Genomic DNA, 26,893 nt, shown 5'->3' on the forward strand with positions numbered 1-26,893 from the left:
CCCCCTTAGAGTGACCATTGAGAGGGGCCTTTGGTGCTCTCAAGAACTGCTTTCGAATCCTAGATAACAAGCCATTTCATAAGTTCAATACACAAGTGAAGCTGGTTTAGGCTTGCTGCATCCTGCATAATTGAATCCTGGGGTTTGGGGTTGATGAAGTAGTACCAACTGAAGCAGAGTGTGTTGCAAACCCTGCTTCTTCTTCCACTGGTCCAGCTATCAATGCTTTGCAGACATAAGAGGTGCCTACAATGGCATCAGTTGGGGATATAATCTCTAATGCCATGTGGGATTCTAGGGGGGCTCATAGGACCTTGCTGTGCATTTCATGTCCTGATAATTAATGTAATAAGATAAGGCTGCCTTGTATGGAACTAATGTTGCTTTGTTGGACTTATGTAATATTTCTTTTGTGGACACCAACTGAGACCAATTATTTTATGTTCCAGATCTGTTGTTCTCCTGCTATTCCATATTATGTGCTTGGTTCATGACAAGTGTGTTGTACATGGAACTTAGATGGCTGGGAATGGTGCTGGTGGTGGTGCTGGGTTTGTCAATGCATCTGCAATGCTACATGGTGGGTCTGTCTTTGCCCCAGCTCCTGCTGGTGCTGGTGCTCCTGCTGCTGAAGGCTTGGGATGGACGTGTCTCACGCTTCCATGGCTGTCATGAGCTTGGTTCTTTTGACTTTGATGGCTTTCTTGCTGTTGTCCCGATTCTATTCTTTAAGGCCGATGATGACACAATCTTGTATTTAGGTGGCACTGCTTATGCTCAGTTGTATGTGTTTCTCATGGCTGTCATTAAACCATGAGATACGCCCATACCCAAGCAACAACCCCTACTATTCTTTGTTGATGGCTTGGGTTGGATGTCTCTCATGCTTCCATGGCTGTCATGAACTTGGTTTTCTACTGTCTACATTTGGCTTCTCCAGGCAAACAAACATGCCCTCCTCTATTTTGTTCTATTTGATACTTCAGCAGTGCCATCAGTGACCGTTATCAGAATGTATTGAATCATGATCAAGTCTGAGGCCACATACCTTTTTTTTTGCCTATGATGCAATAGATGAATAGCCGAGGCATTTCAACAGTTGTCTGTGATGTCTACTGCACCTTTACCATGTGTATTCCAACGATTTGTTTCTTGAGTTTATCTACAACTACCTTCACTGCACCTAGACAGCCTCATTGAACAAATTGGTGGCTTGCACATGAACCAATTTTGACTGAGGCCTTGCTGCTTGTTAACTGCAGAACAATATGTGCTTGGTATGTTGTTTTCAAGGTCTACACCAGTTGGGCTAAGTGCAGTAAGTATGCATTGGGGTATCGTGGAGCTGTGCATAAGAAATACAGCTCTTATGAGGAAGCAATGACGGCTTTCAACTCAACAATCAACTCAATCTCTACTTCTAACCCTACATCAACACCCACTACTAACAGTTGCAAAACTGTGGTGATTTTTTTCCTTTGTGCTCTGCTGTGTGCCATGTGGATCAAGCTGAAGAAGTGCAATGGCTGTAACTTTTAGTTAGTAATTGTAATCTCTAATTTATAATGTTGTAATGACACTACTAATTGTGCTCTTATCTAGTAAACTATGATCTATTTAGCTTCATTGTCCATTCATAATTGTGCTCTGGTACCTGCTCTTCTCATGTGTGTTTGCGGTTGCTGTCTGGTGCAGACGATTGCACATAGTACTGGCGGATGCTGTCCAGCAAACAAACATCGAACTAGACAGTTGAGAGGTAGTTGGAATTTCTGCACAATCTCCCAGTAGCCAGACCCAGTTGGAAAAGGACACCAAACAAACTACATTGCAACAGTTGAGCCTGCGTCCCTGGAACCAAACTCAGCTGGTCTAACCAGGCTCCCCGCATCCAGGCAAACCTCAGCCTCCGACCAAAAGGGTCAAGTGGAGACCCAGTGTCAATGTAACGGGAGGATATTTTTAGCCCCCTTGCCATTTTCCTTCTCATCCGCTACCTCTCGGTTTCGCTGGTCGGCGGCAACCCCTTGAACCCGACTCGCCCGCCGCGGGACGTCGCCAAGCCCCCTTCCCCTGCTCGCCTCTATTGGAACACCTGCTTGCTGTTTTTCTCTCCGTTCACCTCGCCTGTTCCGACCGCCGCCGCCTTATTCCCAGGCCCCAGCTGCCCAGGTCTCTAGGACCCTTTGCCGGCGACGAGCACCCACCACACCAGGTATGCCCGCCCCACTCTCTTCCATTCCTTCTGTGCAAAACTGAGCATCCCGAACCCTGATTTAAGCTAATTTATAAGCTATTTGTATTCGGATCTGATGGAATCACGAGTGTAATGTATGCCTGTATTGTGCCTACTAACTTCGTTCTCTCACCCATGTCCTTTATTGTGTCCGCCCCTGCCTGAAGTAGGTAGGTAGACCTGCGCCAATGCACTGACCACACGGGGGATACATTCTTCGGCGATGGCAATGGAGATTGTGAACAGTAGGCTTCATTACCGTCTCAGCATTTTAGTAGTTATGGCAGTTGAAATCGTGTATTGCCACCTTCTTACATTTACCTTTTGATCCTTGATTTAGGTGTTTCCTTCAGCTCCATTGGCGTCGGCAGAATTATAATAAACAAGACAGTGATGGTAGCGCTTTGCAGTTAGTTTCGTTCAGTTATGAATGCGTTACTTGAACACACAAAGGAGAAGCAGCCTGAAACTGCATGTAGGTTAGGACATTTAACACAAAGTGTGGCATACAATCTTTCTAGGTGATTGAAAGGGAAGCTATTCCATTTATTTTTGTGTAGTTCGTTACAGTGAAATACTTTGTCAATATCTGTCATATGCAGTTTGACGTCAGTAGTATGCCCATGTTCTTCCTTAGTTTTTACTATGGTCTATGGGGTCTCGTCAAGGATCGGCTAACAAGATAAACAGCTCGTGCAGTTACGTAGCCAATTTACATTGTGTTTCCATGCTTGTTGCAGTGTCATTTTGACAATGACACATGGGATTTTGCTTTTTGTGATATGAGTTCCTCATTCAGCTTGCACTAATTATGACTACTATGCAAGCAGATAATATTCAAAAATAATTTGTCGATCTCTCAGTCTTTTTTTTTTAGAGTTCAAGGGCAGAGCCCCAATCTTTATATTTCAAAGACCACCATATAAGCGTTCATACAATGTGCCTCATCGATCTCTCAGAGTTTTTGGGGTTTTGTGGAATGGTCTCAATATATATATTTTACACTTGTCCTTTTTTGTTTACATGTTCAGGTAGGATCCCAACCACACCGGATTGGCTGGAAGCTAAGAAGGACTTGTTGCGAGTACTCTCCTGGTACTTCTAGAAAGAAGCAGGAACCACAGAACGTCGATCTTCCAGAATTACATCCAAAAAACAAAAAGAAACCCTTTCCTGTTCCAATTAAAAAGATGTTGCAAGCTTCTCGGCGAGATAAGAGGCTTGCACAAATGCATATAGAGAAGCCTCTTGAACCCCCAAAGAATGGTTTGCTTGTGCCAGAGCTTGTTCCGGTTGCTCATGAAGTCCTTGATAACTGGAAAGTGCTCATCAGAGGGCTCTCTCAACTTCTGAATGTTGTTACAGTTTATGGCTGCAGGTAACTAAAAAAATGCTTCAGTATATCAGCAGCTGTTATTACAAGCAGTAGTATCATGGTGGTGTGTGCGTGTGTGTGTGTATGCATCATGCTTGTAGGTGCCAAAAAGAAGAGCAGTATTATCTGAACACACTCTTACACAGGCATGCATGAAATCAGCATTGTCTGCAAGGATTTGCCAAGTATCCTGAACTTTTGTTGGTGGCTGGTGATTTTGCAGAAAGTGCCCTCAAGTCCATGTTGGTCCAGTTGGCCACCAGATCCAAGACTGCTACGGTTCAGGAAGCCAGTGTCGGAACAGTCATCACTCTTGGGCCAGAGGTTCCATCAATGATGTCCTCATCCCAATCGAGTCTTACCATCTTTTTGACCCATTTGGACGGAGAGTGAAGCATGATACCAGGTTTGATTATGACAGGATTCCAGCAATTGTTGAGCTATGCATTCAGGCTGGTGTCGACTTACCACAATATCCCTCGAGGCGACGGACTGCTCCTGTCCGGATGATAGGCAAGAAGGTGATTGACCGCGGTGAGTTTGTTGATGAGCCTAAGCCACACCGGTCAGAAGACTATGTATCTCTACTTGCTGAGCTCGACACATTCAGCAACCAACAAGGCCAGTCACCTTCACCATCAAATGTGCAAGAGCTCGCCGAGAGGACACTGAGAGCATACCTCAATGTCAGGCGAGGCGTCGAGCAGCTGATGAGCAAGTACACTGTGAAAGCATGTGGGTACTGCTCTGAGGTCCATGTCGGTCCATGGGGCCACAATGTGAAGCTCTGCGGGGCTTTCAAGCACCAGTGGCGGGATGGCAAGCATGGGTGGCAGGACGCGGTGGTTGATGAGGTCATCCCTCCCAACTACGTGTGGCATGTCCCTGACCCCAGTGGCCCTCCTCTCAGATCCTCTCTCAGGAGTTTCTATGGCAAAGCTCCAGCTGTTGTAGAACTGTGTGTGCAGGCGGGGGCTGAAATACCTGACGAGTATCGACCCATGATGAGGACTGACATTGTCATCCCAGATTCTGAGGAAGCTCGGATGGCTGCATAACAACAATGTTCTACGCTTGTACTTCTACCCTGCACCCTGCAGTTCCTACTTCTACCCTACAATTCTTGTCCAGAGTACAGATTCCAACCAAAGGTGCCACTTTCCAGGCATGCTGTGATGGTGGGGCTCTTAGCCCTGTGGTATTGCTCAGGGAGCAGCAGATGCATAGTTTGTATAATATAAGTAGCATAGCTAAATCATGATCCATCGGAATTTAAAACTGAGTTGAAGATCTGGTTTAAGTATTCGTTGAAAGGTGATCCCCGAATATCCTGTATTCCTTACCAACGCCTTTTCAGCGATTCCATTCAATTCATCTCTCTTATGAACCAGTGGACTTCTACTTTTGCAGGTTTAACGCATGAACCAAGGACGCGCAATGACAAGCCAGCCTGAAAGTGAAAAGGGATGGTCTCTGCAACATGTATAATGCCCATCCCATCTTGTTTATTGGCCGCAGCTGCTTTATTCCTACCGACTGTGAGGCACTTAGAATGCTCAGGCATCACCATACAGATGGGCTTCCGCTTTCTCCATCGGTACAATTGTGAGCTAATGCTTTGGATTAAACTAATTAGAGTGGTTTGTTCGGGTATTTGTGCGCCTGGCTGTAGTTAATCATGGACTAAAAGCCTGTCCTATGCACTTGTGCCCGTCCCCAGATCGACACTTTGGGGGTATGGCTACATGTATAGTCCTACCAGATCGTCAGCATATTGCGTTCCCCTTTTTGCTGTATAGTAGTACTTTGTAACATGCATGCGGAGGCTACTTATTCAGTGCCGTTCGCTAATTGTGCTTATGAAATGTTTTGAGCTGTATATGGAATGGATGGTGATAAATGAGCCATAGACGAAAGATGCATCCATGTGTGGTCAGTTGTATGATGAACTGCAGAGAGATCCTACAGCTTAGAGCATTTGCAATGGCAACTTATATGACAAGCTTGTCAGCTTGCATTTGAACTTCATTGCTTCAGAATCTGTGCAAGTTCCATTTTAAAAGAACATGTAGGAATTCATAATAGGAACCTTCATGTTGCATTATTAGTTTGTACGAAATGGATGATAGCCGTGAACGTTTTCTCATTTTCTTCATGTCATATTATTACCCAGCAAGTTGGTCCGCGCATTTGAGTGGCTATGTTTGTGTAGTTTAATCTTTTAAAACTTTCATATTGTTATATATTTTATAAAAAGAACAGAGAAAATTTGCATTTCATAGTTGTCACAAACTCAATTGCACAATATAGTTATGGCTGATCACCATACTTTCAATTTAAGAATTATTTGAGTTTCTACATATCCTAACGCTAATGCTAGGAAGCGGACGTCCGGACGGCGGGATGGTTGGTGGGCCGCGCGGCCCAAGACCCCTGCTCATCCGTTTCTAAACAAAAAAAATCAGCTACTCATTCCTATCCGCTCGCCTGCCGCCTCCGGCGCTTGGCTGCTGGCCTAGCAAGGCGCGGCCCGCGACCACTTTTGAGGCGCAGCGCTCGGGCGACGACCCTGCCAAGCCACTCCGGTGCGCCGCCACCGCCATCCCCCGCCGCGCCTCCGTCCTCTGCTGCGCCCAGGGTGCGCTGGCCCATGCTGCGGAGCAGGTGCTTGCTCAGGGGGTCTCGCACGCCTCGCACAGGTGCTCACCTAGGCCGACGAGCAGGTCCTCGCCCAGAGGCGTATTGGCGAGCTCCATGTGCCGCAGTGGCATTGAGCTCCGTAATTCGTCTAAGCAGCAAGGTGACATTGTGCACTGGAAAACATATGTTACAAATGTATGTTTCAAGTGTTTCAGATGTTTCATCTGGATGTTGCAAGTGTTTCATGTGAATATTGCAAAAGTTGATCGTGTTGCATATATTGCAATGGTTGTACACATATGTTGCGAGCTTTTGTTCCTAATGTTTCAGGTTTTTTCTAGCCGTATGTTGCAAGTGTGCTTATCAGAATGTTGCATGTGTTTCACACATATGTTACATGCATTTTATCTAGACTGTTGCATATATTTTGCAATGGCCTTTTCAAGCGTTTTAGGTGTTTTTACAAGTGTTTCAGACATATGTTCAAGTGTTTCAACTGTTTTCGAACGTATGTTGTAAATGTTTCATTTGGATGTTTCAAAAGTAGATTGGGTGTTGCATCTCCCTCCTCGCCTTCTATTGCCTCGCCTCGGTGTCTCCTCTTTTCAATGCTGGTGATGTTCAGACGACATGGGCTCGTGTGGGGACGGGCGGCGTGGGTGAGGCGAGTCGTTTGAGCGGCGTAGAATCTGATCAGGTGGGGCGTGCAAAATGGAGTGCAGGCGCGGGGCATGGGGAGCGGCGTCCGAATGCGGGCCTCGCGCCGGACGTCAGGGCGCTAGTTGGTCTGATATCCTTATGGTTTATCATATAAATTACAATTATTATGCAAATATCGAGAAGACCTACAAATACAATTTGAGTTCACAATTTCTCATATGTAATCCTCAATTAAGCTAATCACATGCACCAACCAAATTTTATTCTACTATTGCTGTAGTTGATTTCTTTCATTCTTTGTACTGTTAGTATATTGCATGGACTTCCATTGTCACTTCATTGACTTGGGAGGTGTTTGGTAATTGGTTGTTGCCTGGCCTGGGAGCTGCAGGCCATGCAGCTTGATCCGACAACAAGCGTTAGAAATCTAACACTTGATAATGTTGTTTGAATCAGGCATGCTTTCCAGGACAGCATGCAAACAAGCCCTATGCGGGCGTGACGTCCTTGCTCTGGCGCAAGCTTACCTCCTGCCGGCGATAAGCTGCCTGTAATGTTTTTTGCAGAGCATAAACATGGAGAAGCTTCAGCTACATTAATGGCCATTGCTGATAGCTTCCTTGTTGTCCCTTGGATGACTTGCATAGACAGTATCAGCAATTGACTCCAAAAAGCTCGAGAGCACAAGTCGTATTGTTGGCCAGTTTGAGGCTTGCCATGCAGGTTCACACGCCCTATGTTTGTTGCAGTTGTTCCACAAGAGAAGGCCTTTCACACGTTTTCTTTTCTTTGTTTTTTTCCTCATGTGGTTGAAACGTGAGGCTCTAGTTTGTTTCGTAGGTCAATGAAGCTGGATTGGCTTCTTACTGTTTTTTAATTACAGCTAAAATGTTCTTGCCTTCAGTTTTTGTCTCAAAGACCTTGCTTGTATGCGAGGAAGTTGATTATGCTATTTTATTTGGCCAGTTACAAAGATACGATATACTACAGATTGTTGCAATGGCGGTAATGGGAATAGAGGAAGCAGGTATAAGGGTATTTTGTGTTAATTGTCTGTGTAATTGCAGCAATCGGTTAATTTTGAATATGCGTATGGGCACTTGTTTTATTTTCTCCGGTTAATAACATGACAAGTTTTCAGCTGTATATAACGTTTTCTCCGGTTAATCATGAGCACTTTTAGATGGTGAGAAACAGAGCACTGCACTATCATGAGCAACAGACTCTATATGATAGTAACTGCAGAGATCCTAGAGCACTTTCAACTAACTACTTTCAGAAGCGGTGCATTTTTATATTCTTCTCATTCATTTGAGAAGAGCATGTACGGATTCAGGAAAGAACATTCGCTCTATATCATTGTTATTAGAGCTGGCCAAAGAACATGTCATCACATAACAACCTATCAATCCATGATGCTGGCGCAAGCACAGAAACTCTGAGAAAGAGGGGAAAAAAAGAGTGAGCGGCTGCACTGCAAGTACACGAGCTTGAGTTGTCCCGGTATATACCTCTTCTCCCTCAAGCTAGGGCGACTAAAATAATGCAAGTAAATACAGCTCGGAATCGAGCAACGGATCGTGGACGATTGGGGGTATCTAATGGTCCATCAGTTGCTAATAAAGCTGCCTATGTGGCCGTGTATAAAATGCACGGCAGCAACGGCGAAGGGCGTCATCAGCACTCAGCAGCAGCAGTCAGCTGGTCTGGTCAGCAGCAGCTCAGCTCCCACGCAGAGCCAGTCTCTCCGGCGAGCTCCAGCGCCGTAGTCATCATCGCCATGGCTAGGGAAGAAGAGCTCAAGGTAGTACCGAAGCTTTAGCTTGCTCGATCGGCGCGTGCTCTTATTTCTGTTGCCATTGATCGACTGACATGGCTCCATGGTGGCGTGCAGAGGATTGACCTGAAGGTGAACGTGAGCTGCTGCGACGGGTGCAGGAGGAAGGTGATGAAGGCGATGAGCCTGAAAGGTCACCATCCTTCTTCTCCTCTGCCCCAAGTTTAAAGATTTCAAGTGTCTCTGTCGCGTTTGGGATTGTGCTGCTCTGTTGTTTCGCTGAGACAAAGGCCTGGTGCTGACGTACGTGTGTGCGGTGCGTCAATGGGCGTGCGTGCAGGCGTGCTTAGGACGGAGATCCAGCCGTCGCACAACCGGGTGACCGTCGTGGGCGACGTGGACGTCAAGGTCCTGGTGAAGAAGCTGGCCAAGGTCGGCAAGATCGCCGAGCTGCTGCCTCCGGCGCCGGCGGCTTCTGAACAGGGCAAGAAGCAGCGCGACGACGGCGGCAGGAATGACGGCGACAGGGCGGCGCCGGCACAGGCGGCGGAGGAGAAGTGCAAGGGCAAGGACGACGCCGGTGACAAGGCGGCGGCTAAGGCGGCGCCGAGCAAGCATGAGGGGTGCAAGAAGTGCACGCGCGAGGCCGCCGCGCGCGCCATGCCCGAGGGCGACAATGGCGACCACGGCAGGGGGGAGAAGAAGGCGCCATCGTGCAAGGACGACGCCGCCGCCGGCTGGAGCGGCGAGGAAGGCGGCGACGCCGACGGATTATTCGGCGCCAAGCCCTTGGCGGTGGCGCCCGATCACCACCACGCGCAGGCGCAGGCACAGGCGCACTACCACCGCGCGGAGCCGGCGATGGTGGTGCCGGTGCACGTGCCTGCCTACTACCCGCCGCCGGCCGTCTCGGCGGTGCCGTACTACGGCTACTACGGCATGCCCCCTCCCCCGCCGCCGATGATGATGCCGATGGCGGCGGCCCAGCGGCACCCGCAGGTCCGGCCGCAGCCGTCCCGCTTCGACGAGGACTACTTCAATGACGACAACACGGTCGGCTGCAGCGTCATGTGAACCGCCGTAAACGAACGAACGGACGGACCAACACCCGCCGCCAGCCCGCCACGCCACGCGGCGGGCGCCGTTCGCGCCCGCCGTAGCGCCATGCGGCCATGCCATATCGCCATGTCGGTTTCCCGGGCAGATCGCATCGACGGCGATGCCATCTGCCCACCCCCCGCTCGCGCGCACAGTGTGACCAATGCAAGAAAGAATCAAAGAAAGCCATGATGGAGTGCTCGTTGTCCCCCTCGGGGGCCCGTTCTGTCAACGTACCATACGTTAACTAATCGAAAGGACGGAATGGTGTTGCTGTCGGGGGACCTGTTGCGCGGTTCCGGCACTGTGCTCGGCGGTGTCCCATCGCGTGCGGGCGCCGGCCGGGCGATTCGCGCGTCCCCGCGAGTACGCAAGGACACCAACAACAACAGCACGAGTGGAGAAAAGTGCGCCCGCGGCCCAGCCGAGGCTTTTTTCGATTCGGCAATGGCATCTCGGCGCTCGTGGAGACGGCGGCCGCCCCCCGGCTCCGCGCTCGGGGTAGGTAGGCTGCTTTGCTTTGCTGGATTCCGTGGCCCGCTCGCTGATTGGCGGATGGTCGCCGTCGCCGATTCCGTGGCCGACTGGACCGACCACCGTACCGGACCTCCCGTTGCGGATCAGCTGATAGAGCCTGTGGCTTGTGTGAGGGAGAAGAAGAGAGGGTTGGAAGGTTCGATCGACGCTGCTGCTTTGCTTTGGTCTTGACCCGCGTTTGTTCGTTCTAACAGGGGAATAACTAAAGGCGATGGTGAGAGGCAGATTGAACTGGACCGCACATTTGAGATTGACGCGTAATACGCGTAATTACACATGCATCTCCACAAAGGCAGAGAGTGATTAGTGCTCGCTCTGCATCCAATATGATTTTTTTTTCCAGAACATGCGTAGTACGTATTTCATTAACAAGAAGTTAGAAGGGCGCCGTGTGCCATGAGCGATGGGGTTGAACACAAACATAAAGCACCGCTAGGCGGTGGAACATGTACGACTGAAGAGCTTGCGACGTTGAGGGAGCCCGTCAAGACGCCTATGTCGTCGCCCGCCTCCTGCGAGCACCAGCCATGGGGAAGAGTTCCCGCATTGCCGCGCGCTTGGATGAAGACAACGGCTCCTGGAACGTGTCGGGGAAACGAGTGGCGATGGCAGCGTCGGATGTCACTGGCGACTACTGTGGAGCACTGGATGAGGGCCGCCACTTGTTCAGCATGACACACTTGGCTTGCTTCTCTGGCTGGGGGTCGCGGTAGACAGACTTCGCCGCAAGCCTGTCACTGCAACGCGGGACGAGGTTCTCCACCGGAACGCATGAGACAAGGAGGCGCGGCGATGACTGGATGAGGGGCTTGTCGAGCGGCAGCTTGAGGCCCTCGATGAAGTCCTGGAGATAGGTTGGGCGTACCGTAGCTGGACCTACAACGGGAGGCTGCGCTGTAGGCGATCCGACAACAGGCGGGCTTGACATGTTGAGCACCGTCGCCTGAGCTTGATCTTGGGCTGCCACCGTGGCCTCCAGGAGAGGCTGGTCACATGGCGAGCCCACGGTAGGTGAAGGCCCATGTTGTATCGGCCTAGCATCGACGCTTTCCTCCTGTCCAGCTGAAAGGTCCTTGTGTGGTTTTGGTAATTGAGTGACAACCCTAGGTGGACTAATCGTGTTTATGTGAGATACACATATGATTAGTCCACAAGTACATGTGTGTAAGCAACATATGCCGTGAAGGTGAAAACAGTTTGGAGATGTTGCAAAGCTCGCACATGTGATGATGAAGGAGCTTATTGCACATGAGACATGACATTGAGTCATGTGATCAAGGTGGAGAAGATCAAGACAAGACTTGGCTTGATGGACCGGTTGCAAGCGTGAAGGGCAAGTCGGAGGCTTTGGAGCGATGGACCGCGTGGCGGTGAAGCTTGAGCAAGACTTGGCGCCGATGGACGAGGACAGCGGTGAAAAGCAAGTGAAGTCAAGATCGATGAACCAATATGATCACATGATGATATGAAGTGGATCATATCATTGTTGATCATCTTGGTGCATGTGTTGCATCGATATTTGAGGAGATGGAATGGAATGTGCAAGGCAAAGGTATAATCTAAGGTATTTCATTTCACCGGTCATAGGTGTGTAGAGAAGTTGATGACCGGGTTTATGATAGATGGCCGTACTATCAAGAGGGGCAAACTTGTTTGCATATCGGTCATCTAGTGCCACTCGAGTGATCTAACTTTGCATGGTCGCTAGGATTGAGTGGAGTGGCAATTTGAGTGGCTAATTCTTTAGAAAATGATTGTGAAAACACTAACACACATACACATGGTGCTGTACACTTGGTGGTGTTGGCACATTTACAAAGGAGATGAAGTTAGAGTTGATGTGGATCAACTCGGCAATGGAACGGAGACGAAAAAGGTTCAAAACTCCACCAGTAGAGTGTCCGCCCGTAGAGTGTGGACAGTTTGACGTGGTGACCGGACGCTGGGGTTCTGCGTCCGGTTAGTGGCAGCAGAGAGCACGCAGGCGTCGATCTTCGACCGGACGCTGGCACGATGCGTTCGGTCAGGCTGACATATGGTGACGTAGGCGACGCAGAGAAGTTGGAGACGGACCGAACGCTAATGCTACGTCCGATCATGACCGACCGAACGCGTCCGGTCGCAACTGGAACCTTACTGAAAATAACCAGACGCTGGGGTCCTGCGTCCGGTCACTTTGAGCAGTTGCGTCCGGTCATCACTTGACCGTTGAGATTGGGTGAACAATGTTTGAAGCCGATGACACATGGCAACCATCGGGCGACCGGATGCTGAGGTCTTGCATTCAGTCGATCTGACCTGAGCATCCAGTCGTTCTGAAATTTGCCCTGTGAAGGGGTAACGGCTAGTTTAGCCCATGGGGCTATAAATAGAAGGTGGTCTCGGCCATGGCTTACGCTGAGCACCTTAGGGGACTTTGTGTCCATGCTTATGAGTGCTTAGTAGCCCTCCATCTCACATATGCTTGATAGTGATCATCCGATTGTGTGAGAGAGCGATTCTAGTGCGATTGCATCATGAGGTTGCATCGAGTGGCACTAGGTGATCGAGTTGCAAGCTGATGGTGCTTGTTACTCTTGGAGGTTGCCACCTCCTAGACGGCTTGGTGGTGGTCTCCGTCGAAGCCCGCAAGAAGCTTGTACGGTGCTCCGGAGAAGAGCTTTGTGAGGGGCATTGTGCTCACCCCACGGGAGCTGTGAAGAGCAACTCTAGTTGAGCGTGTCATTGAGCTACCCTCACTTTCGGGGTAGGTTCTTGCGGTGTCCGACGTGTGGGCTTGGCGGGTAATGCCAATTAGCCACCGAACCACCAAGTGAGCGGTCGATACAACGAGGACGTAGCGTGTTGACAAGCACGTGAACCTTATGAGAAAATCACCGTCTCAACCTTGTTCTTCTCGTTGGTTTGCAATCCCTTTACACAAGCTTGTGATTACTTTTATATACATTATGCTTGTGTAGTTGCTCTTGTAATTAGTTAGCTTGTGTAGCTCACTAGTTACCTTCTTGCTTGTGTAGCATAGAAGTAGCTCTCTTGCGTGACTAATTTGGTTTGTGTAACTTTGTTAGTCACATTGCTTAGTTTATGTAGCTAAGTATTTACGCTCTCTAATTTGACATTGGTTGCCTTATTATTGAGCATTGCTAGTGAGCTTAGTTGGCTTTGTGCTTTTGCTTACTAGCATGTGTAGGAGCTCCCTCATTACTTGAAGTACTAGTGCCATAGGTTTGTGTGACCTTGCTCCTAGAATTGGTTAGGTGAGCTCCAGCTAGCTCGGCACCTTTGCTGCTTAATTAGTATCTTATCGAGGTGCTAGAGAACATAGATAGAGGGGTGTAGTCTTGGCTATACATATAGTTTTAATTCCACACTTGTTTCAGTTAGCCGGCGTGATTAAGTTTTAGTAACGACTATTCATCCCCCTCTAGTCGTTATCTTGACCTTACAAGTGGTATCAGAGCTAGGTCTCTCATTTGTGGTCCTCACCGACCCGAGAGGATGGCGTCTAGTAGGCTAGATATTTAGTGTGACTCACATATTTTCGATGGCACAAACTTTGCACAATGGAAAAATCACATGCTTGATCATTTTTGTGCAAAGGGACCTAAGTTTTGGTGGATTGTCACTAATGGTCTCACTCATGTATTGGACCATAGAAATCTCACCAACGCTCAAAGAGTTCTCTATAAACTTGATGCACATGCTTGTTGTTTTCTAATGGATGCATTGGGTTTTGATTTGATGAAACAAGTAAACTACACGTGAACCGCTCGTGAGATATGGAAGTCCATCAAGCGCACCTTCGGTAATTCCTCCACATGGGATGATGGCAAGTTCAAGAAGGAAGAGCCCAAGAAGGAGGTGCATGAGGATGTTGAGCATGACCTCAACTCCGTGATTGTGGAAGATTGCTACACCTCATGGTCAAGTGACGATGATGATCAATCCACTACAAGTTCACTTGGCAAGATTGATGATGCCACAAGTGTTGCAAATGATGATGCTACCCCATGTACACTTGATGGTTATGATGATGGATCATGCCCGGATGACATTGCTACTACAAGCTCTCCTACTTCACCACATTGCTTCATGTCACAAGGTGACACCAAGGTATCAAATAATAATGTGGTTGATCATGTTGATTCATATGATGAGCTTGTTAGTAGACTTACTAAAATGACCGTGTCTTTAGAAAATAAGAAAGCTAAAACATTAAAATTAGAAAATGAAAACTCATTTCTAAAGAACTCTTGTGAAGAACATAAGAAATTACTTGATTCTTTTAAATCTTCACATGATGAGCTAAAATTAAATCATGAGACACTTCTTGCATCTCATGATGAATTATTAGAACAACATGCTTCTCTCATTAACATGTTTACAAAAAAACTTAAAAATAATGAGAGCTTATCACATGGATCAAATGATAAATCACCAATTGTTGCTAACCCTTGTGATGTAGGCAAGAAGCATGTATCCATCTCTTGTGATGATTTATTAGATATGCCATGCTCTTCACATATAGATGCTTGTTCTACTTCTATGTCTTATGAAACTAACCTTTTGAAGGAGAACAATAAGCTCAATGAATAAGTGAAAAAATTAAGCAACAAGCTAGAGAGGTGCTACAACTCAAGAGTCATATTTGAGCACATGTTAAAGACTCAAAGAAACTATGGTGACAAGTGTAGCCTTGGCTTCAAGAAAAAGATGACAAAGGGTGAAATAAAGAGAGAAAGAAAGATGAAGAAGATACAACAAAGAAAGCTCTCTCATACCATGTGCTATCGGTGTCATGAAGCAGGACACCTTGCAAATGGTTGCCTTAATATTGAGAAGCTCAAGAAGATAAAAGAAGAAGAGAGGCTCAAGCATGTGAAGTGATTCGAGTGCCACACTTGGGGTCACCTTACCTCAATGTGCCCAACCAAACAATTAGTGAAGCAACTAGAAGAGCCTCAACCAAAGCCACAAGTTGAGTAAGAGAAGACACCCCAAGAGCAAATCAAGATCAACCATGAAGATGGTGGTGATTTGATGATAAAGAAGAAGAAAATAAGAAGGGGTGGAAAGACAAGGCATCTAATGCAAACTCAAGATGCCAACATGATGAGCAAGAATAAAGATGAGAAGAAAGATTATGCTCATATCAAGTGCTTCAGGTGTGGAAGTATGGGATACTTTGCCTCTAAGTGTCCTACCAAGCTTGAGAAGAAGGCTCAATCAATCCATGAGAGGCAAGGCAATGAGAAGCACCACATGAGCAAGGAAGAGAAGGCTCAATCAAAGAGAAAGTGCTACTCATACCGAGAAAGAGGACACATGGTATATTCATGTCCTCTAGGTAACACCCCTAAGCCTATTTCAATTAAAGATGATTCTATGCTTAGGAAGGGTGGTAATGGTACCTCTATGGTTGCTATTGCAAAATATCCTGCTATTCATACTAAGGCTATGCCTAAGTATGTTGCACCTAACTTGAGAGGACCCAAAATTGTTTGGGTACCATCAAAAAGTGGATGATTATTTGTAGGTACCATTGACATTGGAGACTTGATTCAATTGATCTCATATTGTTCATCATATGTTGAATCAAGTTATGAAGTTTAGTTCACATCCAAACCCAATGCCAAGTGAAAATTAAGTGAAGTCCAAGTATTATCAACATACAAGTGCTATAATTCAAGTTGTTGGTGATTCATTGGATATATTTGATGACTTGCAAATAATTGAGTTGAAGCTTGCTAGTTGGATGATCATGAGCTAGACAAGGTATATCTCTTATTAATCATTTCATTTGGGTGCATATGAGTTGATTGAATTAGATAAAAATGCAATGCTGCTTTCTATGAGATGATTGAATGGATAATTGATTAGTAATCAAGTTTGGATTGATTTGTGTTGGATAAGTTCATAAGATAATATTTAGTAAGTGGATTGAATGGATTTATGTCTTGTGAAAGTATTCAAATGAGTTAGTTTCAAGTTAGATTCATATTTGATGAAGTACAGCTCAATTATTGAAATCTATCCTATATTGTAAAATCTAAGCTAGCTATGATCTTAGCCATGTTTGAGTGATCAAAACTTATTGGATTGGTATAAAAATTAGTGTACATGCTCTAGACTTATGGTATAAGATGCTGTACAAATTTTATGAGAATTGGATAAGAGATGCTTCAGTTTTGGAGTGAATCTTATCAGCTATAGTGCAGCAGTTTTCAGCATATAGTAGTGATAAAAGAATTGAAATCTGGTAGAAATCTAGAAGTCAAATGAAGCTCAAATTTTTACAGCTGCTAGATAACTTAGTGATGCACACTTCCATTGTGGTATTTAGATTTGTACTTTGGGAGATATGCTTATTTCTTTAAAGGGTACAGAATCTACCAGAAAAGTGATAAATGTTGGATTGATCTAGAGTCACTTTGATTGAAAGGTCCTCAAGTTGGAAACACGTGGTGACCGGACGCTGGGGTCCTACGTCCGGTCAGTGGCAGCAGAGAGCACGTAGGCGTTAGTCTTTGACCGGACGCTAGCGCTGAAGGTGACCGGACGCTAACACGGTGCGTTTGGTCAGGCTAACATACGGTGACGTAGGCGATGTAGAGAAGTTGGAGAAGGACCAGACGATGATGCTGCGTCCGATCGTGACTGACCGGACGCGTCCGATCGCGACTGGAACCTTACTAGAAATAACCGGACACTGGGGTCCTACGTCTGGTCACTTTGAGCAGCTGTGTTCGATCATCACTTGACCATTAAGATCGGGTGAACATCATTTTAAGCCGATGACACGTGGCAAGCATCGGGCGATCGAACGCTGAGGTCCTACGTCCGGTCGATCTGACCTGAGCGTCCGGTCGTCCCGAAATTTGCCTAGTGAAGGGGTAACGGCTAGTTTAGCCTATGGGGCTATAAATAGAAGGTGGTCTTGGCCATGGCTTGCATTGAGCACCTCAGGGGACTTTATGTCCATGCTTGTGAGTGCTTAGGAGCCCTCCATCTCACATATGCTTGATATTGATCATCCGATTGTGTGAGAGAGCGATTCTAGTGCGATTGCATCGTGAGGTTGCATCGAGTGGCACTAGATGATTGAGTTACAAGCCAGTAGTGCTTGTCACTCTAGGAGGTTGCCACCTCCTAGACAGCTTGGTGGTGGTCTCCGTCGAAGCCTGTAAGAAGCTTGTGCGGTGCTCTGGAGAAGAGCTTTGTGAGGGGCATTGTGCTCACCCCACGGGAGCCACGAAGAGCAACTCTAGTTGAGCATGTCATTGAGCTATCCTCACTTTTGGGGTAGGTTCTTGCGGTGCCCGACATGCGGGCTTGGCGGGTGATGTCAATTAGCCGCCGAACCACCAAGTGAGCGGTCGATACAACGGGGACGTAGCGTGTTGGCAAGCACGTGAACCTTATGAGAAAATCACCGTCTCAACCTTGTTCTTCCCATTGGTTTGCAATCCCTTTACACAAGCTTGTGATTACTTTTATATACATTGTGCTTGTGTAGTTGCTCTTGTAATTAGTTAGCTTGTGTAGCTCACTAGTTACCTTCTTGCTTGTGTAGCATAGAAGTAGCTCTCTTGCGTGACTAATTTGGTTTGTGTAACCTTGTTAGTCATATTGCTTAGTTTGTGTAGCTAAGTATTTGCGCTCTTTAATTTGACATTGGTTGCCTTATTATTGAGCATTGCTAGTGAGCTTAGTTAGCTTTGTGCTTTTGCTTACTAGCATGTGTAGGAGCTCCCTCATTGCTTGAAGTACTAGTTACATAGGTTTGTGTGACCTTGCTCCTAGAATTGGTTAGGTGAGCTCTAGCTAGCCCGGCACCTTTGCTGCTTAATTAGTATCTTATCGAGGTGCTAGAGAACATAGATAGAGGGGTGTAGTCTTGGCTATACCGATAGTTTTAATTCTGCACTTGTTTTGGTTAGCCGACGCGATAAAGTTTTAGTAACAACTATTCACCCTCTCTAGTCGCCATCTCGACCTTACACCAACGCCTACAGGGTTGCCATCACCCGTAGTATTGTCGATGCGATCAACGGGCGACGCATTGGACAAAGCCATGATATCATGGTCCTCGGCCACCAACACAGATGCCCACGACATCAGCGGCTGTGTGCAATGTAGCGCCATCTCTAGCTCAAAGACCAAAAGTAGCGATCCTGGTCCTGGCGGCGAGCACGCTGAGTCTGCCAAGTCAGTGAAACAGAGCATTGGATCAATCTTGGTGGTGTGACATCTAGCTTCGACGAAATTTGAAATTAATACTCTTGAGCGGGCTTGGGCGACATGCCGGAGGAAGGCGACATAATGGGTGACATAAGCAGCTGATGTTCCAGCGACCTCAGCAAGCGTGGCCCATAGGCCCATGGACCGCCTCCGGGCGCAACAGATAGGGAATATCACCAATGATGACATGTGGCGCCTCGTGGGACGCTAGACCTTGCCCAGGACCAAGGTATGGGTCAGGTGCGCCGCCGTTGCCTTTGCCATCGTTGCCGTCGTTGAAACAGTGCCACCGCGGCCATGGCCCCAATCTACCACGGTTAGTGTGGGATGGCAACGGAGGGCAACGATTGTCTGGGTGCACTAGGTGGGGCCTCAGAGAGCCTATGCCATGAGCGGGCTGGTGCATGGGTGAGCGGCCGTGCTTGCAGACATGAGCGCGGTGACCAAGGTGCCTGTAGTGAAGGTAGCATGATGGAAAATGGTAGGCAGCGATGACATGGTCCTTCGCTAGGCAGTTGAAGTAGCGACCCATGAGAGTTGATGGGACAAGGTGGTGGTGGGAGACTCAAGCGCACGCCCGACGATGCCAGCGACGATGACTCTCGACCAACATGAAGCCATCCATGTCGACGCATGCACTGGCCCTAGGGACGTGGTGCCATGGGCGAGGCTCCCACGACATGACCTGCCCCCCCTACAGCAACATACGTGGAGGACCTAGGGTGCGCCTTGCTGGGTGTGAGGCGCCTATGCCATGGTCCTCTATGGGGAGTGGATGCGACTGGCACGTGGTGGTGGCTGGTGGCGGGCATCCGGCATGAATCTCCCCTCATCATGCCATGAACTACGACGACGCCTGGCGTGGCCCCGGATGATGACTGTCTTCCCCTTATCCTCTGCGGAGGTGGATGGGCCCGCTGCTGTGGGAGAGGCCGGTGCCCATGGAGCGGCGAAGGGGGAGAGAGACATGCCCATGACATAAGCGAGGGCCACCACCGCCGATGCGGCCAGGGGCGATAGCCTGGGGGAGTTCTCGATGGATCCAGGGGAGGGCTCGATGCCGCCGTTGCTAGAGAAGGAGGTCACGGCGTCGCTAGAGGCGGGGACGGGGAGCTCCTCAGAGGCGCATCAGCGTCGGATCTCGCAGGGGAGGCCATGGCGCCGGTGGTGGCCACGGTGATGGGTCCCATCCTTGGCGTCGTCGTTGGTAGGGAGGGGGCATGGAGGCTCTCTAGCATCGGCTCCGGTGGTGCTGCAGCGACCGAAGGTAGCCGTGGCGACACCGCCTGTTGTCGGTGGCGCGCGCCCGATGATGCTAGTGCCTCTGACATTGGGGAAGATCATGTTGGATGCCAAATTGTTTTGGCATCCAACATGATCTTCCCCAATGTCAGAGGCACTGATAAATACATAGCAAAATTAGTGTAAAAAAGTCAGAACGACTTATAATTTGAAACGAAGGGAGTATAAAACTTCATTGATAGACTATAAGACCTGATACGATCACGATGCCATTAAACATTGTAATTAGTTTTGTAGACAATACTCCCTCCATTGCAAATTATAAATCATTTTAACTTTCTTGGAGAGTTAAAGCATCTCAACTTTGACTAAAGTTATAAAAAAAACTTACAAAGACTTATGACATGATATATGTATATTATGAAAATATAATCTAATGGTACTTATTTGATATCATAAATATTATTATTTTATTATATATGTTTGGTCAAACTTGAGATGATTTGACTCTCCAAGAAAATTAGAAAGATTTATAATTTAGGATGGAGGGAGTATATGCATTTGTGTTGGATCTCTGGTTAGCCTAGAGGGGGATGAATAGGCATGTTAAAATAGAACTCAAGCAAACGTCAAATTCAACCCGCAGGCACTACTGCTCTGAGCCCGCAGCACTGCTAGGCCAGAACAGTAGCACTGCTGCACCTGCAAACAACTTCGTGGCACAGTTCAAAATCTATGAATAGAAACTTAGATGAGAGAAATTACTAGACTTCCTACAGGTATGTAGTTCACAAATCGACAGTTGAAAGTAGTAGCACAAGTGTATACAAGTAGATCGACCGCATACCCTAGAAATCACCTCAACAACAATATGAAATGCAAGTGAAGTAAATCAATCACAAGGTTACACAAGTATTTATCCCATGGTTTAGCTCATCACCAAGGCTTGCCTAAGTCCACAGTTGTTGAGGTTAGCCACTAAGGCTTAGGGCTTTGCAACCCTTCCTTGATCTCAAGTCAAGAGAGTTAACTCTTGAGATGAGGGGTGAGTTTACTAGCTTCAAGAGATGGTTATAAACCTTTCAGGGCTACCACACAAGTTAGCAAGCTCGACGGACTGACGCTCTAGCCGGTTAGGAGTGAGCTCCAAGAGTAACATACACAATCCACGGGGCTAAAACAGAACCAAGTGCTCTTAGGCTTTGGGAGATCAATGGATCTGCTCTCTAACCAAGTTTTAGAGCCTTTTCTCTCCTAGGATTGATGGGAAAATCACAAAGGAATGCTTGGGAGCTAAAGGTCACCAATGGAGAAGAAAGAGAGTGAGCACTTTCTATTTTGGTCGGTCTAAATGGCTAGAGAAAGGAGAAGAGCTGTTAGAAGGGAGTGTGAGAGGTATAAATATCCCCAACCCTCAACGGTCAATTAAGTCATGGCAGTGTCGTGGCTCAACTATGGCAGTACCACACTGCGGTAGTGCCTCTCTTCAAGTGTGGCCTGCCGCACCAGGCAAGACAGCAAGGATGAAAATAGTGAAAGTTAGGCTATCTTGGATGAGCAACTAAGGATGTATGTGTATAAGATTGAACAGTTGGTTGCACACTTTAGCAAGTTTATTATATCCCCCTTTATAGTACGGCATTCCTATACTCAAATTTGAAATATAAAAGAATTTAAACCTCCTTTGAGTTTAAAGTCATCAACATTTGTAATTAGGGCCCCTCCATTTCATATAACATCCTCAATTCTAAATTCCCTGCTTGTCATCTCGATAAATTTCATTAGTCCTCTAATTACATGGTTATTATCACCAAAACCCACAATTAGGGCTTGATTGTTCTTTCAATCTCTCCATTTTTGGTGATTGATGACAACCCAATTAGAGTTTACAAAAGATATGAAATGTAACTAAGATTTTTTGAGCCATGGGTGTAGAGCCTCTCCCTAAATGTGTGAATAGAGAGTTGAATTCTCAATATGACATAAGAGGCCAAGATTCACATTTTTAGTGAAAGTGATGGGGCTCACCCTACATCCATGCTCCTGTGGGGTGTTGCACACTGTGTCAAGTATATAATTATGATGCAAATGACAGTTTATGCACAAAAGTGAGTTTGCTATGATAGCTAGGTGCGACACTGCTGCTCCTTAGCTACGACACTGCTAGGCTAGAGGCGTGGCACCGCCGCACTTACTACAAGAGCACAGATCAGATCAAGCACCACACAGTAGTTTATATGTATATAAAAGAGCAATCTAGCATAGATATATGACAAGCTATAGCACAGAAATGATACATGTCCATATCCGATACATCTAGAGTACATAGGTAGCAATATCACACAAATAGTATTGGTGGATTAACTCAACTCAGATTTCCATTAATATCAAGAGGTGTTTATATAGAAATACATGGGGATATGAAAGGATAGAGGGAATATGAAAACAAAGAGTCCAACTAATCAAATACTTGATATTCTAACACCCCCCCTCGTAGTTGGAATGTCAACACTAGCATGGAGTGGACACATTCAAACTGGAGCGAAACTCTATAAAAATGGATGTAGGAAGATCCTTGGTGAAAACATCCGCATACTGGGAGGTGGATGGCACATGAAGAACACGTATCTCCCCAGGTAGCAACCTTGTCCCAAACGAAATGTAAACCAATCTCAACATGTTTGGTGCACTGATGTTGCACTGGATTGGTTAAGAGATAAATGACTGCTAACACTATCACAAAAACCATTAAGGAACGCCGGGGACAGAAATGAAGCTCATGAAGTAATTGCTGAAGCCATGAGATTTCAACTACAACATTAGCAACGGCTCGATATTCAGCCTTAGCACTGGAATGAGAAATTGTGTGTTGGCGCTTCAAAGACCAGGAGACCAAATTATCGCCTAAAAAGACAGCATAATTCAAGGTGGAGCGATGAGTATCTAAACAACTAGCCCAGTCAGCATCTGAGTCTCGCGGGGGAGTCCATGGCGCTGGGGGGTGGCCATGATGGCGGGTCCTGTCCTTGGCATCGTTGTTAGCGGGGAGGGGGCCATGGAGGCTCTCTAGCGTCGGCTCCTGTGGTGCTGCAGCGACCGGAGGCGACCGTGGCGATGTGGCCTGTTGTCAGGTGGCTGTGCGCCCGATGACGTTAGTGCCTCTGACATTGGGGACGATCATTTTGGATGCCAAATGTTGTTAGTTGGTGGAGCGATTTGGCATCCAACATGATCGTCCCCAATGTCAGAGGCACTGATAAATACATAGCAAAATTAGTGTAAAAAGTCAGAATGACTTATAATTTGAAACAAAGGGAGTATAAAACTTCGTTGATAGACTATAAGAGATGATACAATCACGATGCCATTAAACATTGTAATTAGTTTTGTAGACAAGTACTCCCTCCATTGCAAATTATAAATCATTTTAACTTTCTTGGAGAGTTAAAGCATCTCAACTTTGACTAAAGTTATAAAAAAACTTACAAAGACTTATGACCTGATATTGGTATATTATGAAAATATAATCTAATGGTACTTATTTGATATCATAAATATTATTATTTTATTATATATGTTTGGTCAAACTTGAGATGATTTGACTCTCCAAGAAAATTAGAATGATTTATAATTTGGGATGGAGGGAGTATATGCATCTGTGTAGGATCTCTGGTTAGCCTAGAGGGGGCGAATAGGCCTGTTAAAACAGAACTCAAGCAAATATCAAATTCAACCTGTGGCACTGTCGCTGTGAGCCTGTGGCACTGCCAGGCCAGAACAGCAGCACTACCGCACCTGCAAATAACTTCGTGGCACAGTTTAAAATCTATGAATGGAAACTTAGATTGGAAGAAATTACTAGGCTTCCTACAGTTATGTAGTTCACAGATCGACAACTGAAAGTAGTAGCACAAGTGTATACAAGTAGATCGACCTTAAACCCTAGAAATCACCTCAACAACAATATAAAATGCAAGTGAAGTAAATGAAGCACAAGGTTACACAAGTATTTCTCCTATGGTTTAGCTCGTCAGCAAGGCTTGCCTAAGTCCACGTTGTTGAGGTTAGCCACTAAGGCTTAGGGCTTTGCAACCCTTCCTCGATCTCAAGTCAAGAGAGTTAACTCTTGAGATGAGAGATGAGTCTACTAGATTCAAGAGATGGTTACAAACCTCCCGAGGCTTTCACACAAGTTGGCAAGCTCCACGAGCGACGCTCTAGCCGGCTAGGAGCAAGCTCCAAGAGTAACAAACATAATCCACTAGCTAAAACGGGAACCAAGTGCTCTTAGGCTTTGGGGATCAATGGACCTGCTCTCTAATAAAGTTTTGGAGCCTTTTCTCTCAAGGATTGATGGGGAAATCACAAAGGAATGCTTGGGAGCTCAAGGTCACCAATGGAGAAGAGAGAGAGAGAGTGAGCACTTTCTATTCTGGTTGGTCTGAATGGCCAGAGGAAGGAGAAGAGTCGTTGGAGGGGAGTGTGAGAGGTATAAATAGAGAGAATTCCTTATTTAACACTAGGAAAATGAGTCATTCCTTTCTTGGCCCTGAATTTTTCTCCGTTCCCTATTTGACACTCACCTCAACTTTCATCCCTAATTTGACACTATCGTCAAATCCGTTAGCTAATGGTGTTAACTGGCTATTAAAAAGATATTTTTGCCCCTAGAAAAAAAGCGGCGAAGCAAATTTGAGAGAAAAAACCCTACGCCCGCCTCTGATGCATGCGCCTAGCTGCAAAAAAAGGCGCATGTTTTTTTTCCTCTCAAATTTGCTTCGCCGCTTTTTTTTCTAGGGGTAAAAATGTCTTTTTAACAGCCAGTTAACACCGTTAGCTAACGGATTTGACGGTAGTGTCAAATTAGGGATGAAAGTTGAAGTGAGTGTCAAATAGGGAACGAAGAAAATTTCAGAGCCAAGAAAGGAACGACTCATTTTCCCATTATCAAATAAGGAATTCTCTCATATAAATACCCCCAACCCCCAACGGTCCATTAAGTCACGGCAGTGATGTGGCTCAACTACGGTAGTGCCGCACTACGGCAGTGCCTCTCTTCAGGTGCGGCACTACCGCACTAGGCTAGACAGTGTTGACATTTCTTAGCATCACTCTTAACTAAGTTGTCATCCCTAGCATGATGCTAGAAATGCGTTATTAGTAATTATGAGAACACTTGTAAACTATATATATAAGGTATCCGCAAGTGCACAGATAATATACCATTGTAGCATTTTATCTATGAGTATACCAGGTATCATTATTTATATTTTATCCATAGGAGGAGCTATGGGGTTGTGTTGGCATAGAGATATTGACAAATATGTATACTTATGATAAAACCACTCTCATGCTATGACAGGGGTAAGTCAAGTGATAAATAAATGATAAGTGTAAGGTAATAATGGTATTATAGAGATAGAAATATATACTCATAAAATATAGTAAGGCTAAGCAGGAGATTCGTTAAGAGCAAAAGATTCCTAAGTCATTACTTATCTACTAAGTCCTTTTTACACCTAAGTATATACACTCTCATCTATAGTACAACTAACTTTGGATCTATGCATAAGGAACATTACTAAGGAAGATTAAGAAGAGAGCTTGTCTTCCTTCGAAATCACATTCTACATGCTCTACAAACAGGGAGTGGACTACAAAGGACTCAATAGGAGTGTCACATCCATGATCTACCACATGACCCAGAGTACAGAATGTATCCGCAGGCAAACAATATCTAAGCACCATGCTTACATAATGTTGACTACTTAACTCTCTCGAGAACTGAGCTAAGAGCTTTACGAACATATGCATATATTCATCATCAATCATAACTATATCAAACATATTACTAGAGCAAACTAGGAACATAATAAATAGCAACATAATATTAAAGTAGCACAAAATCATAAGTAAAGAGATATAATGGCTATACCAGTCTCCAGACGATAGATCCAAAATCCTGAGCGATAGCCCAAACTCTACTTGAACCTTGCTAGCTAGTCTATACTAGAAACTTGAAGAATTAGAGCTCTCTTCTCTTCTCTATAGAAACCCTAATTTCTGGTCTAATCTTGACTTATGGCAGCGTGCTTTGGAGGGGGGGGGGCAGGGGCAGGGGCTGGTTATATAGGCCGGAGCGTCTAACGTGAGCCCTTGGATCAAACCGACTTAAAGGACGGTGTAGATGCATCCTAGGAGGTGGTGGGAAACTAACATACGAAGGAGGCTAACTGGTGGGTCCCCTAGGGGCCGATCAGCCTCTAGGTGGGGCTGGTCGGCCCCACCTGGTAGTGGCTTGGCCCCCGCTTCGGTGTGGAGTCCTCTCGAGTCTTCTGGAACCTTCTAGAGTTGATTTCACTATGGATAAGCATGATTTTAATTGACGATTTGATCCTCCTTGACATTTTTCTAGATAAACCCTGCTTAAAACATAGATTCACCAAAACTTGTGGAAATTGTCAGTTTAAACCCCTAGGTCTATGTTGGTGATCCTTTTATGCATTTATTCAAGTTAAGTTGACTGGTTTATGATGGATGGGAACTACCATGAACAGACATCAAGGATGAAAACAATGAAAGTTAAGCTGTCTTGGATGAGCAACTGAGGATGTTGTTGGCGGTCCTTATCGACCAAATCCAACTACCAACTTAATTCCAAAAAGGAGAAAACTAACATGTTTTACACACATATGCCTTTACTATTGGCATAATTCCACTTGTATTGGAGATTCACTGTTTTGTAGACTCATACTTGAATACAAGGGAATTATAGTCAAAATACACCATCAGACAAAGCGTAATGCAGATCCTACACCAAAGAATAAAGCAAAAGCCCAACTACACAATGAACCAGGGCAAGCACCGACTTGGAAGGATCCCAGGCCTAGCCATGAGCCCACCTGACAAAGGCGATGGCCAGGCAAGCTAGCCAGGGTGCGGCTGCACCCTAGGTGCGCCCGCACCCAAGGCGGCACGATCTAGGCCCATCTTCCACCGACGGTTGCATGGCGGCATGTAGAGGCGATTTTGAGATGTTTCCTATTTTTTCATGCGCCAAACCGACCTCAACATGTATAAATATAGG

At 46.3% G+C, this 26,893-nt stretch overlaps 2 protein-coding genes across 7 annotated transcripts; both read left to right on the forward strand.

Moving 5' to 3' along the window:
• Positions 1 to 1,932: 1,932 nt before the first annotated feature.
• LOC136496844 (APO protein 1, chloroplastic-like) lies at positions 1,933 to 5,490 on the forward strand. Of its 6 annotated transcripts, none has more exons than XM_066492604.1 (6): positions 1,933 to 2,215; positions 2,404 to 2,481; positions 2,577 to 2,757; positions 3,268 to 3,614; positions 3,835 to 4,925; positions 5,022 to 5,490. In XM_066492604.1, the coding sequence occupies exons 4-5, from the start codon at positions 3,427 to 3,429 to the stop codon at positions 4,667 to 4,669; spliced, it is 1,023 nt and encodes a 340-aa protein (XP_066348701.1). In that variant the 5' UTR covers positions 1,933 to 2,215; positions 2,404 to 2,481; positions 2,577 to 2,757; positions 3,268 to 3,426; the 3' UTR covers positions 4,670 to 4,925; positions 5,022 to 5,490. The 6 variants fall into 6 exon arrangements, with proteins under 6 accessions (XP_066348701.1, XP_066348702.1, XP_066348700.1 ...); XM_066492605.1 differs by having other exon boundaries at positions 2,577 to 2,715; XM_066492603.1 differs by having other exon boundaries at positions 2,577 to 2,711.
• Positions 5,491 to 8,413: 2,923 nt separating this feature from the next.
• Positions 8,414 to 10,415, forward strand: LOC136498532 (heavy metal-associated isoprenylated plant protein 35-like). Its single transcript, XM_066494439.1, has 3 exons — positions 8,414 to 8,715; positions 8,806 to 8,881; positions 9,029 to 10,415. Exons 1-3 carry the CDS (start codon positions 8,455 to 8,457, stop codon positions 9,760 to 9,762), a joined length of 1,071 nt encoding a protein of 356 aa, XP_066350536.1. The 5' UTR covers positions 8,414 to 8,454; the 3' UTR covers positions 9,763 to 10,415.
• The last annotated feature ends 16,478 nt before the right edge of the window (positions 10,416 to 26,893 follow it).

Source organism: Miscanthus floridulus, chromosome 12 (genome assembly GCF_019320115.1).
Source record: "Miscanthus floridulus cultivar M001 chromosome 12, ASM1932011v1, whole genome shotgun sequence".
Taxonomy (NCBI): Eukaryota; Viridiplantae; Streptophyta; class Magnoliopsida; order Poales; family Poaceae; genus Miscanthus; species Miscanthus floridulus.

Coding starts and splice junctions, on each gene's coding strand:
- LOC136496844 (XM_066492602.1), top strand. CDS start 2,460: ATGGCAATGGAGATTGTGAACA. Junction 2,482..2,576: donor GGCAATGGAGATTGTGAACA/GTAGGCTTCATT, acceptor TCCTTGATTTAG/GTGTTTCCTTCAGCTCCATT. Junction 3,615..3,834: donor GTTACAGTTTATGGCTGCAG/GTAACTAAAAAA, acceptor GTGATTTTGCAG/AAAGTGCCCTCAAGTCCATG.
- LOC136498532 (XM_066494439.1), top strand. CDS start 8,455: ATGCAAGTAAATACAGCTCGGAATCGAGCAACGGATCGTGGACGATTG. Junction 8,716..8,805: donor CTAGGGAAGAAGAGCTCAAG/GTAGTACCGAAG, acceptor GGTGGCGTGCAG/AGGATTGACCTGAAGGTGAA. Junction 8,882..9,028: donor GAAGGCGATGAGCCTGAAAG/GTCACCATCCTT, acceptor GCGTGCGTGCAG/GCGTGCTTAGGACGGAGATC.